The sequence below is a fragment of the Salvia hispanica genome, chromosome 2 (assembly GCF_023119035.1).
Source record: "Salvia hispanica cultivar TCC Black 2014 chromosome 2, UniMelb_Shisp_WGS_1.0, whole genome shotgun sequence".
Taxonomy (NCBI): Eukaryota; Viridiplantae; Streptophyta; class Magnoliopsida; order Lamiales; family Lamiaceae; genus Salvia; species Salvia hispanica.
The window spans coordinates 26,067,873-26,081,788 of NC_062966.1; the positions used below are offsets into that span (position 1 = coordinate 26,067,873).

General features: G+C 39.0%; 3 protein-coding genes across 5 annotated transcripts; 1 reads left to right on the plus strand and 2 right to left on the minus strand.

The window, feature by feature from the left end:
• Positions 1-2,608: 2,608 nt before the first annotated feature.
• On the minus strand, positions 2,609-7,256 carry LOC125207232. 3 transcript variants are annotated; one of them, XM_048106487.1, is made up of 7 exons: positions 5,558-7,256; positions 4,784-4,839; positions 3,823-4,095; positions 3,489-3,725; positions 3,230-3,349; positions 3,018-3,146; positions 2,609-2,888 (listed from the first exon to the last, which is right to left on the minus strand). In XM_048106487.1, the coding sequence occupies exons 1-7, from the start codon at positions 7,251-7,253 to the stop codon at positions 2,871-2,873; spliced, it is 2,529 nt and encodes an 842-aa protein (XP_047962444.1). In that variant the 5' UTR covers positions 7,254-7,256; the 3' UTR covers positions 2,609-2,870. The 3 variants fall into 3 exon arrangements, 2 of the variants coding, with proteins under 2 accessions (XP_047962444.1, XP_047962445.1); XR_007173930.1 differs by lacking the exons at positions 2,609-2,888; positions 3,018-3,146 and having other exon boundaries at positions 3,489-3,660; XM_048106488.1 differs by lacking the exons at positions 2,609-2,888; positions 3,018-3,146; positions 3,230-3,349 and having other exon boundaries at positions 3,604-3,660; positions 3,766-4,095.
• A 1,790-nt stretch (positions 7,257-9,046) lies between these two features.
• LOC125204523 (probable receptor-like protein kinase At1g11050) lies at positions 9,047-11,138 on the plus strand. The gene has a single exon (XM_048103207.1). The coding sequence runs from the start codon at positions 9,072-9,074 to the stop codon at positions 10,971-10,973; it is 1,902 nt and encodes a 633-aa protein (XP_047959164.1). The 5' UTR covers positions 9,047-9,071; the 3' UTR covers positions 10,974-11,138.
• A 754-nt stretch (positions 11,139-11,892) lies between these two features.
• Positions 11,893-12,564, minus strand: LOC125206585 (F-box protein At5g49610-like). Its single transcript, XM_048105830.1, has one exon. It carries the CDS (start codon positions 12,562-12,564, stop codon positions 11,893-11,895), a length of 672 nt encoding a protein of 223 aa, XP_047961787.1.
• Positions 12,565-13,916: the final 1,352 nt, after the last annotated feature.

Below are 13,916 nucleotides of genomic sequence, written 5' to 3' on the forward strand. Positions count from 1 at the left end.
TATACTATACCAAAGTGGTTAACACAAAGCAACTATTACCAGAGATAGCATACAATGCACACAGTGGATAAAAGTCGATTGAATGATCCTGCAGAAATACAAAAAAAAGTTGCTTCAGAATCTCAAAAATATTGTACTAATTGAAAGCAAGTAAAAAGTAAAGAAGCCAACCAGATAAAGAATAGGAACAGAATCCAAACTTCCATATCTTGCATTGACTCGTCCAACAATTTCATCAACTTGTCTCTTAAGATTTTTATCTTTAAACACCAAAAGGAAAAACACATCAATCACTAGGCAAAATAAATCTTGTGTCGAATGAAACGAATCAACTACCACAAGCCCATACATATTGGAACATCACTTGTTCATGGCACACCAATCTGAAGCAATGCCACTTTATCACGCCAGTATTTGTTTTTCTCCAGAAATTTTTCAAATGAGTTTCTGGATTTCAGGAAATTCTATAGCCCGCGTGAACCTTTCCGAATCAATCCCTGTTGAACACTGTGGCCGAGATCATCATGAGAGCGTGTAGTCAAGCAAGATTTACTGTAAAATTGGGAACACGGAGACATGAGGACGAGGACTTACCACAGTTACACGAGTAACTCTACCTTGATGCTCGATAGCTTCCAGAGTGCCTTGAACTCCGAGAATGCTAGTGCAAGCACTCACAAAATTTTTTTAGCAAAATCATGTGTATGGAATCTGGAAAAAAAAAACGTGAGTAAGCAAATTTATTACGTATATATCTTCACACAAAGAAACTGGCGAAAAAAAAAAGTATTACCCCAAGGAATCAGCCATCAGAACTGCGCGTAGCTAATGTCTGTAAATGTTGGTGTTGGGAGCAGATTGAACTAAATGGTGGCTTTGTGTTTGTGTTTGAAATCACAAAAGGCTCACTGGAATGAAGTTTGGTACATATTGCTATACTTGGCTGGTGATGCTAATTCTATGATTCCCTAAGTGATGAGGCTTCTATGAGGGTAGTGGTGTGGTGTGTGAATATTGGGTGTGGAAAAGTGGGGAGGAGGAAAAGGAGGGGTTGTGGCTGTTTAAATAGCCTTCAAAGTTGGCACCTTCTTGTATACTGTGCTTCCTATTTTGGGCTAAACTTTGTTTGATCTTGTCTACTGCCATTGTCCTCTTATAGGTTCCTAAATGAGCTCACAATCTTCATCTTTTTTGTCTATTTTGAAAATTTCCCATCCAGCCATCATCTTACTTATTTGAATAATGCCTGTACTCTTATGACTTTATTGGACTTTCTTCTCATCCCCTTTTATTGATTGTTTTGGCAGGTTGCAGGGATGCTCTCTTGGAGCTTTGTGAAGGAAGAAGAAAGGAGAGGAAAAAGGAGGATGTTGCTTTGAGTAGTCTTTGCAAACTCAGGTTAGTAGTGGCTGTATGCAACATTATTTTGTAGCCTAATCTTCACAAATTAGACTATCGTGTCAGTAGTAGAGCATTTTTACTAACCTTTTCGGCAAGAGCTGCCGTGAGCGCCTTCTGCCCGGCCTCGTCTGGCACGTTCACTCCCGCCCAACCAATCCATCTTGAGTCAATCTCCTCCACCCCTGCAATTAAAAAAAAATAGAAGCAGCACGAAATAATTAAAAAGGAACAACACTCTGTTGGGATAAACGATCGATCGATGAAAATCAAGCAAGAAATGGTTCGGCAGAAGGGATGTGATGTTTTATTATGATCACACTACAGAAATGGGAACAATAAAATGAAAAATTACAATACAATCTCTTATTTCTTCTCTTCCTCTCTCTGTTTCTGTTTGGTTAACATGTTGCAGAATGACCTTTCAGCTCTTTATACTGATCATGGAACGGGACTTCGTGCACGAGCCATATGCTCACATTCAACAAACACAATAAAATTTAAAAACTCACCCATATGGCCGCTAACTAGGCCGCCTGCGCTTCTCTCAAACGACCACGAATCCAAGCCCTGCAGCTCTTTGCAGACACAGGCAGCCTATTGGCAACCACAAGCAACCTCTGTTTGCTTGGTGAGTTGCCTTTGAACCTGTTGCGAAACATATTGCCGGAGATGGGATTCGAGAGAGATCAACAAGAGAATGTTATTGTTAGCAATGTTCAGTCCTGTATGAGTCCTGAATTTATAAAACTGTCACAATGCAATCTGTAATTTTATTTACTTAATCGGGTATTAAATCACGCGTTTATAGTTAAATTTAAATCTATAATTTGTAAAATGAATTTAGAGAACCAAGTGTTGTTTGCTGTCGTTTGAGTGTTGTAATATATATTGGGTGAAATCTAATTTGATATTTTCTTACATGGTTTTAGTGATTACATTTTTTATAATATCAAAAGACTATTTTAGATCACAATACACGATAAAAGTGTACTCGTTCGCCTCTATTTACAATCAAATTCAGTTTCCCCTAATTATTTTTGAAATCAAACAATGTACACAAATATATTGATTAGTAATTTTTTTGAAAACATGTTATGATGACACCTATTCAATAGTATTGTGACTCAATGCAAAGAAATAGAAAAGAGAAAAGCAAGTAGAATAATTGGTCTACAAAATAATAAGATAATATAATTAAATAACACAATTTAGTAAAAAATAAATGAATTTAAGTGATCTAAAATGGTGATAATATAAATCAGTGAGAGCTACAACACAAACAAAAAAAATATAACGGGCCAATAATATAGACTATAGAGAAGCCTAAATTTGATTAAAAGTCTAATAGTTCATCCCAATAACTAAAGAATAAATATTATCTACAGTTAATCAGACTAATAATACTAGTTTAAATACCGATGTATAGAAACCACGAGATCGATGAACAAAGACGATCGGCCAAGCCCTTGCTACACTCCATAGTAGACCTGGTTTGTCACAAGTTGCAGCACTTAATACAAAAACATCATATATATGCAGATTTTACTCGATTCAAAAAATTCAAAATTTGATTTTCTCTTATCAAAACTGATCATAGCAATCAACAGAAAGGGTACCTTTATAATTCTATCGGCTTGGCCAACGAATAGCTTCCCATGCCGATACAACAGAAACGTTATCGGGGAGTTGCAAGTGATAGCCCCTAGAGGCACGACGTCCACCCCGTCCCCAGCTTCGGACACTTGCTACAAATCATTTCATATTCACACATCACAAATCAAATACTACTATTTACACTACAAATTCACAGAATCTGAAGAAATCAAACCTGCACATTGATTTTCTTGTCCCAGCCCCCGCTAAATAGACATCCCCCGTTTGTTGCGACTGAGAACACAGAACCTTCGTGACTACGTGTCGACTTCACAAGGACATCATCATGCCATATCTGGAACAAGAAAATGTACTTGCCTTGTCAGATTGACAATGTAGGTGTAACGAAAAAAACTGACCAAGATAAGACAAAAAGTGCATTGAAACGTTTAGACACAAGATATCATATGATAGAAAAACAAGACGAGCTTTACCTCTATGTTACCGTTGTCATGACCAACAAACAGAAAATTGTGACCAGCAGAAAGAGACGACACTGGTACTACGTTTCCAAGTTTATCTTCACCTAATACCGTTAGAGGACTGTGATCACCAAGAGACCATAATCGAACAGTCCCATCCCAGCTTCCACTGTATAGAATGCCGCTGCAAACGATAAGTGATGAGACTACTGACTTGTGACCGCTCATAGCACAAACAAAGCTATGATCCTGAACAATTCAGAAACACCGTGGATTTCAGTTCACGCACCCAAAATTGGACTTATAGTTACATATATGGCGACAGTAAGCGAGCATGTTCGAATACCTGCAGCGACCATGCTTTTACTAATCTGTCTCCACTTCCGGTGTAGAGATAGTCAGTGCCAGAATTTGCCATTGCATGAATGCCACTATAGCGCCAATCCTTATTCTCGTGCAACTTATTCATTGGCACTTCGGAAAAGGGAAAAGTAGCACCCCAGATGCATATAACACCTTCGTTATCACCACTGATGCACAATTGTTGTTCACCATCCACAAAAATAACAGACATAACTTTATGTTCATGACCTTTAAACGAGTGAACATGAGTGAAGTCCTGAGATTAATCCAAGAAATTATTATAAGCCATGTATACGGCATCAAGAATAATAGACAAAAAAAGAAAATTCACAATCAACCACATCATGCATACATCGAGGTAAATAAGACATAGTATTATCTACTTGTTTTTACATCTGCTCTGTGAAACTACAGCTCTATAATACTCCCTCCGTTCCCTCATAGTTGAGGCGGAACTTTTCGGCACGGAGTTTAAGAAATGAATGTTGAGTGTGTTAAATAAATAGATAAAAAAGTAAGAAACAGAAAAAGGTAGAGAGAATAAAGTAAAAAGTGAATAAAGTAGAGAGAATAAAGTAAGAGAGAGTAAAGTAAGAAAGAGGAAAAAGTTACTATATATGGAAATGACTCAACTATGAGGGAACTTCCCGAAATGGAAAAATGACTCAACTATGAAGGAACGGAGGGAGTACTATTATACTGAACTAATTCTAGAATGATATTATTAACTATAATGAGAAAATTTTACTGTGAGGTCATATAGGTAATAGTTAACCAGGCACCAAAATTTCGACCCTCAAGCTTTTATCAGAGATGAAGTTTTCCAATGGTAAATGATTAAAAAGTGGCTATTTTTGCCAAGGAATTGGTCTCAGAAGTGAAAATATGGCCTAAGCTTTTTTTTAACAGCTTAATTCTGTGAAGAGTTAATTTGAACTGTGTACCTCCAGAGACCATACACTGACTATCTTATCGTACGAGGAGCTGAAGAGGAAGCCCCCTACACAAAAGACAGAACATACATAAAGATTCAATCTTACACATGCATATATAGCTAAAATTGAGAAAAACGGGGACAACAAAGACAAATAGGTACATGATTCCCTTTAAAGCACATGAATAAGCGAACTATTGTCATAGGTGGTCAGTGCCTGAATCCGGATTAATTTGATCAGAACATCCAGGACTTGTTTATATAATTCAACCATGAAAAAGTCTCATTTATCAATTAGCATTGTGTATAATCCAAATATTTGAAGCATATTTGTATGGACTTAGTATCAGCCTTCCCTTTTCAGGTGAGATCAACCAAGCAAGGTCACAAACTGGAGACTACTATTCGAAACATATCCCCAAATCAAAAGAAACAGACGATGGTCAGACCCTATTTAAATCACAGTAAGAAGCTATACTCTTTATGAGATTTTCAAGGGTGGGAGCACATGGGAATTCCAATGATCTGAATCTGATCGAAGCAGCAACACAAGCGTTCTTCAGTATATAGATAAACATGTCCTAGCAGGTTGCAACATGAATCTAAACATCAATTTGATAGTGTATAATTGCATGTGTTTGTGAGTATGTGGTTGTACGTTATACTTGTGTTACCCATTGTAGCGATTGAAAACTATCATTCTTCGTGGCTGCAGAAACCAAAACAAATACTTTGCAAATAATGATAAAACAATAGGCACTTTTAGAGAATGGGAAAGCGATACCTCCGATAGCTAATCCTGTGATGAAACCAAGATGACCTTTCATCTCTAGACATTTGAAATCACCACGAGTGATGCCATCAACTACATCTCCTTCAACCTTCAATCTCGCATCATCTCTCTCAGCCTCTTCTTCTCCCTTCGAACCATGGTCCTTTTCATCAACCATGAGGCCTACATCACCTAGTACTATATAACCACCCGATTCTTGATTCTTGTGCTCATTTTTCAAGGTGAATCCAATATCACACTGAGGTTTAATAACCAACCCCCTCAAGCATTTCCATAGCTCAGTTGCAAGAGGCCGATGACCAGGTTCTAACCCCAGACATCTGCACAAAACATCCTGCAACGAAGCAAAATCCGATCCCAGTCTGCTCTTCAATAACGCAGAAACTTTCCCCATCCAGGCTAGGTACAAACCATCAAAATCACAAACCTTTTCGTCTTTAACAGCATTAACCACAGAATGCAAGAAAGACTCCATTTCTTTCTCAAAAGAACTTCCAACAAGAACACAAACCAGCAAAGAGGCAAGTGACCAAACATCTGAAACAGGACCGACTTTAGACACATTTCGCGAATCCAACTCAAACCCCGCCCCCACAAATAACTGCAACAACACCTCAGGACTAAGAAACACAGAGTTTTGCTCCAAGAACATATCTTTCAAACCAAATTCCACATTCTTACCCACTCTCCTACCGCTTTTCAAAACCTCGCTTAAATCTACACACACCCGACCAAAATCATCGAAACCAAGATAATTCAAACTCAGGTAACCAACAGTTAGCCCCTCCAAATGCAAGCGCATCAAAATCTCACATATCTCCAAACCAACCACTCCCCAAAAACTAATTTCATCAGCAATAAGCCTCTCCTCTTCATCCTTCCTTCTCTTGGAAACACAATCAATAAATATAGACGAAGCAAGCTTCTGGCAAACAATGTACACGCTCTTATCCTCCTCGTTACACCAAAACCCAAAGGCCTTCCCCACATTACTCACTCTAAAACAAGCTTTAAAAATAACCCCCAATTTATCTCTCTCATCTTCTCTCATCCCCCACAAAACAGTCAGAATTCTCGACTCATAGCTTGGCTTGATTATCTCAGAATCAACCTCACCTGCCATAAAAATCCCAACTTTAATCAGACCCACATGATCATTCTCTCTCAAAACACACCCCATCACACGATCACTCTCAAAACACCTCAAAACCCTTCCATCCAAAACCCCACCATAACTATCCAGAGGCGTTCCTCCAATCAAAATACAGTCTTTTGGGAGTATCCATCTCCCCCATTTGCAATAGAAATCATAAGGCCACGGCTTCAAAACAGAGGGAGATGAAACCGATTCTGCGCCTTTGAAATCGGGAGGAATTGGCGTCTTCTCCTCGAGGGGGCGGCTGCGTTGGAGGATGGAGGAGAAGTACAGGAGGTCGAGGTTCTTGGGAAGAGAAGAGAGGGAATTTGGTAATTTGAGGAGGAGGGTGCATACGGTGCAGCGGATGGTGTTGGAAAATGGGCGTGGGAGAAGCTTTAGGCAGCCTTCGCAGGTTGTGTGGCCGCAGCTGAGGACGCGCGGGATTGCTGTGGTGGCGTCGTATAGCTGTAGACATACCGGGCACTCCGGCGGCTCCACCGCCTCCACGGCGGGCTGCGCCGGCGGATCATTGACTTGCATATTATGCATAAATAAATATCAGAATATTTTGAAAATTTGATTGAAAACTTACTCTGTTTTTATCGTCCCTGTTTACGATTTTGCCCTTGGGATTTACTATGCGTTTTTAGTATTAGTAAAATATTTATGTCGGTTTTATCTCGTTTCACTTTGTGGCGACATCCTCAGACAAAATTTTGACTCTATGTTGATTGCCGATGCTCGGGCCGGAGACACCAACAAAGGGTGTGTAATGATTTCCGACTCCTCAATCAAATACTTTTTGTTGTATGGTTAGGTCATAGTGGAAGCCGCATTCTTCCCTTTCCTTATTTCGAAGGGGCTTATTGCACCCCCAACAAATGAAAGTGATTGTGGTTTGGCCCTATCAACAGATAATAACATGGTGTGTAATCCTTCTCCATGTTCCAACTCCCCTAATCATTCAAATCTCAACCCTTGACAATATTGATTGAAACTCTGTTGTGCATTTTGGTACTAACTCTATCCATAATTAAATTACTTATTTTGCTATTTTGATGTGTGCATAATTAAATTATCCATATAACTTTTTTCATTTATTGTAAGAGGTGCCAACATTCCAATAACTCATTATTCTCGCATTCTATTGTCACGTTCCACTACCTTTTTTAATTTATTTTTTCACATAATCATATAATTTTATAAAACGTGTACTAAGTCAAAGTGAGTCAATTAATCGTGGATGTATGAAGTATTATTGAAATCATGATTATTGTGATCTAGTGTTTTTGATAATAGAATTTGATGGATGAATTTGAAGGTGAATTATAAGAATATTTATAAGTGAAAAAAGAAAAAGGCCAATCCCGCAAACTAATCGAGAATCAACACCGCGGTAGCCGCTCTCCCCACACGTCTAAAATTTTTCATTCACAATCCAAAATGTTTGAGTTGGGAATGATAGCTAAAAACTCTTGTTCACAATCAAAATATTAGCGATTTGTGAATAATATGGTAAAAACATTCGGTTCACGACCAATAATTTTGAATCATGAAAATAGCCTAAAACATCACTTTACAACAAAAAACATTCAATTCACAAATCATAATCAATAATTTTAAATCGTGAATAATAGCCTAAAACATTGATTTACAACAAGAATCTCGAGTTGTGAAAACCAATTCATGATGACATGGTCATCGAGATGAGAATAAGAGACCAAGTGCAACCCCACCCATACACTGGGATCAATCGGGCCTCAAAACTAGTGGCTTAACTAGAACTAGTGCTAGTACAAAACAAGTTAGCATATCCCTCCTTATTAATTGAGTAATTTTAATTTTTTTATTTCGGTTTAAGTGTCAAGACAATTGGATCATTTTTCAAGACAATTGGATATTTTTATCATACTAGAAATTTTCATTCATTATAATTTCAAGTTGTGAGTGTCACCTAAAATTCTCGTTGTGCTATCTTTTTTTTCTGAATGATAGGATAAATATGCATTGCATGAGTAATTTCTTGATTCTAAACTTTCAAAGTCCACTTTAATCTTAATTTTCCTAAAGAAGGTTGATGGCTAACTGTAGTACAAATCAACCAAACTTATTACGCCAAATCCACTCCATCTTTGAATTATTGGATTCTTACCATCAAAACATCAAAACTTGTTTTAAAAGTAGATTCGTGTGTGGAGAACATTATAAACGTGAAGTGTGCGGCTTTGACCGTTGACCGACCAATACGCACACCTTTGACTTCAAATTTAAACTCCTTTACCCAAAATGTACACTTTATCCACCGCCACTCCGCCAGCCATCTCTGATCTTAAACACTAATCCTACCAATTAAAGTATTAAACAAACATGCAAAATGCAAAAACAGAAAAAATAATGAACATTCTCTTCCTCATCTTCATCTTCATCTTCGTCTTTTCCTTCTTCAATTTCAACACAGCAGCAACCGATGCATCCTCATCATCATCATCATCATCATCATGCCCTATCAGCTTCGACTACGTTGAAACCCTCCCGTGGGACGCCTCGCTGTGCCGCGACCCGATCCAAACCAGCTGCTGCCAGACTCTACGGAGCCTCTTCGGCGTGGGCCTCGCCCAACACCTCAACCAAACCTCCCAATTCTACCTCCCCACCGCCACGGCATCCTCCTCCTGCATCGCTCAATTCGAGCGCAAAATCTCCTCCATGTCCCTCACCAGATCCCTACTCCCCCTCTGCTTCAACGACACCTCCGAGTTCGCCAACACCAACTCCTCCACCTCCTGCGCCGGGATCACCACCCTGCAGGACTGGGACCTCGAGGCGGACGAGGCCGCCCTCGTCCCCCTCGAGTCCGCATGCAGCGGCGACCTCACCGGCCTCACCCTCTGCAGCATGTGCGTCGACGCCGGCCTCAAACTCACCTCCCACCTCGTCTCCTCCCACCCAAACTCAAACTCCACCAAATGCTTCTACTTCACAGTGCTCTACGCGGCCGGCGTCATCAATGGCTTCGGACCTGATGACATCAGATCCGCCGCCTGCATTTTCGGCCTGCCTGTGTCCAGATCTGCTAGATCTGGACCGGCAAGCCACAGAACCAGAAGATTCATCTTCGGGTTCTGTGGGGGCCTAGTGGGAATCTCTGGGCTTGTGATTCTCTTCTTTATTTACAGAAAGTGGGACCGCAAGAAGAAACAGGACGTTCTTCACCGGGACTACGTATCGTCTGTGAAATCGATAGTCCTCCCCAACATCGGAGCTAAGTTTTTCGAGCTCCGAGACCTTGAGCAAGCGACGGATAAGTTCGCGAAGAGGAATCTAATCGGGCAAGGCGGATTCGGAGCTGTCTACAGAGGAACTCTGCCAGACGACAAAACAGAGGTCGCAGTGAAACAGATTTTCGAAACAGATTCTGCAGAGAGCGATGATGATTTCATAAACGAGGCTCTGATCATCAGCAAAATCCGGCACAGGAATCTTCTGCCTCTCCGTGGATTCTGTGTCGCGAGCGACAGATTCCACGGAAAGAGAAGATTCCTAGTGTATGACTACATGCCAAACGGCAGCTTAAACGATCACATATTCATCGACAACAACAACAACGATAGTTTCCTCTCGTGGCCTCAGCGCAAGAATATAATCCTCGACATAGCGAAAGGGCTTGCGTACCTCCACTACGGAATCAAGCCAACGATCTACCACCGCGATATAAAGGCCACAAACATCCTCCTTGACGCGGACATGAAGGCCAGGGTGGCCGATTTCGGGCTGGCAAAACAAAACCTAGAAGGGCAATCCCATCTCACTACGCGAGTGGCCGGGACCCACGGCTACCTAGCGCCAGAGTATGCTCTGTATGGGCAGCTGACAGAGAAGAGCGATGTGTACAGTTTTGGGATACTGATTCTCGAGATCATGAGTGGGCGGAGGGTGCTTGATGCCTCGAAGAGCGAGAGAATCTTGATCACGGACTGGGCGTGGGAGCTGGTCAAGGCCGGGAAGGCCGAGGAGGTTTTCCACGGGGGTATAAGGAGGGAAGGGCCGAAAGGAGTGATGGAGAGATTCGTGCGCGTTGGAATCCTCTGCGCGCATGTCATGGTGGCGCTTAGGCCGACCATTGAGGACGCGCTGAGGATGCTTGAAGGCGACATTGACATCCCTCGTCTGCCTGATCGCCCGTTGTCTCTCGCGCAGTTTAGCTCTTTTAGTTATGGCACAAGTACAAGTGAGGGGTCAAGAGTCTCTAATTGGAGTAACACTAGTTGAGGAGTATTTTGGATTTTTGGAATGTTTGTATTGCTTCAACATGTAAAGTAGTAGTAGTAACACACATTGTACAATATAAAGAGGAAAGCATTATATATTGAAGATTTATGCATTGAAATTTCATCTAGATTGTTTCATAGATTGAAATTTCAGAATTTTTTTCCCTTTTTATGAGTTCAATTTTTGCTATACATGATTTACAACAATATATACAAGGGCCAGGAGAGTTCAAGTTGGAGGGCTAGACTTTTAGTTACTAGTCTCACTCCATTGACACCAGAAAATCTATCATCAGAATTCTACAAATCATCAAGAATCAATAATTATACATAACATATAAAATCAACACTCTTAGCATAAGGAGAAATCAGAAATCAAAATGCTGATATAGTCATGACAAAAAGGGTCCATAAATAACATTACATGATCATAACACAGTTGGTTTTTCTAAATAATTTATGAACTTCATCACCGGAGCTAGCTCCATACTCACAAATCAAAACGAGCTTACATTCTCCATGGCACAAGTCTTGAGAGGAAGAAAGCTCGGCGTTGTAATGCATAAACTATCTAAACCTGATTTTAAACGATAAATTTCTTTAATACTATTAGTATTAGTGCGGTATAACATTGTGCCCCATATCCATTCTAACAGTATGGAACCATCTTTGAAAACTTTGATGGGGCTAAGATAAGGTAAATGATTTGAAAAATCACCCTTGTAGATTCTGTGGATGCTAAACTCTTTTGTCCATGATTTCTCATCACCATATTCCTTCAACAACCAGATATTAATCCCATAATTAGATTCGGACTCATCATCCGAACTCTCACACGCACATAAACAATCCCTCAAAACAGACAATCTCCCCAACTTGCAAGCAAAATCAAGAGGAGTAGCCGAAAATGAGCTAAAAAGTTATGTTTCAAGATCAAGGGATCGAATTCGCCAAGAGGATCCCTTACTTTCCGTCCAGTGAAGATTTCCATCTAGAAATACCGCTATCCTATTATATAGCTTCTGTGGGTTAACAAAAGCAATCTTTCTCCACAATCTAGTGCCAATAGTGTATACTTGGCAACCAATTTGATCATTCGGTGGTAGTCCTTCAATGAAAATCCTAACCACCTTATAATCGCCACTCATTTTGCTCACTCCAAATCCATATCTCTCAAAAAAAACCATCGCATGTGTAGGACGAGGAGAAAGAAGTGTGATATACTCCCGAATGACTGGATTGCATATAAAAGGTTCACTCTCAAACTTTTGCATTAAGAGCAAACCATTAGCTGAACTGAGCAGAGGTACACGAAAAGGGAAATCAAAGTTGAATATATTCCCATTGTCCTCATCACTGAGCTCATTTACAAATTCAATGATTTTGTATCGCTTTGAAACCGATTCTGGCTGGCATATGGCGAGACGAGGGACTGATTTAGACAAGTGTAACTTCACAAACTCACTCGTCGTTAACAGATCGAGCCATGGTTTACAAACCAACTTGCAGCTAATTATGGCTTGTATGCAGAGTCTAGCAAGAATATCTATTGTGATTTCTGATGGCAGATATTTGAAGAAATCTTGGCCCATTTTGGAATAATGGATAGTTTTGCACTCTTCTTGATCTTGTATCCAATTCCTTGATGAAAACAAAAAATTGTTTGAGGCTTCAACTATTATTTGATATCTAGTCTCTCAGTTAATAACCAATAACATACAAACACGACATATGACAATATATCTTGGCTCGTCTCAGTATTAACAAAAGTTATGATTATATGTCATGATTAATCCACCATTCCTATTGCTAATCCAAGTCTAGATAATTCATATTTCGACTTATCTCAGACTACTGGATATCACTATCATCTTATTTAACAAATTAAACAGCGCCATATTTTTAAATTTTAGTCGCTCTTCCAGAAAGTTGTCATTTTATATTTTTAGCAATATGGTCAATTTTTATTTGCTCTACATTTTTTTCTCTGTCTACTTTATTTTTATTCCTCTGTCCCATTAAAAATAATCCACTCCCTTTTAGTTTGTCCCCACTAAAATAATTCATTATTAAAAATAAAAACATGTTTCTCTCTACTTTATTTTTTCATCTTTTACTTTACTCTTTCTCCACTACACATAAAATAAAGTTATATAAATTTTCGTGCCGTCCAAGGAAGGGATCTCATCTTCCTTGAGGTGGAGTACTACTTTTATCCATAAAATAAATTTTTTTCTTTCTATTTTGGATTTATCAGCCACTTTTCATTCTCTTTCTATGTTATTTTACTAATTTTGTACTAAAGTTTGTCATTCACTTAAGATTATTTTTTTTGAACTTAGATAGTACCAAAAACATTCGTGTAGGTGTAATGTTTTTATAAGTAATTGAACGTAATATAATAAGAACACATGCAGAAAAATCTATGGTGTGGCTAACACTAAACCGTAACAATTCAGAGCTATTGCTTTTAAAAAAATCGTAATAAGCAAAACACATTTAGGTTCGCATTAACCGTAAAACATAAAAATATAAAATCAAATCAATTTACCTTGTGGGGATTGTGGCGGAGATGGTATTTGTCGTTTGTGTGGATTTAAGCCTTGACGCGTAGGCTTTATAATTTAGGTCTTCTTTATTAAAGAAAAATCTAGGCCAATGTAATATTGTGCTAAGATTATTTTACTAGTAATTTGTATAGATTTGATATTTAAAACTTTTACAATGGTTCAGTGTGCAATATTGAAAATATATAGGTGTGAATCACAAAAAGAATACTATGTGAAGCAATTTAGGAAGGAATATTAGTGGCTGCGTTGATTAAATGAGAGATTATTTTTCTAGTTATTATATTTTAATGAATATATGAATATTCCACTAGAGATGTATTTTTAAAATATTTCATATACAATCGTGAATAGGTTTCGAATATTTACAGCTATAT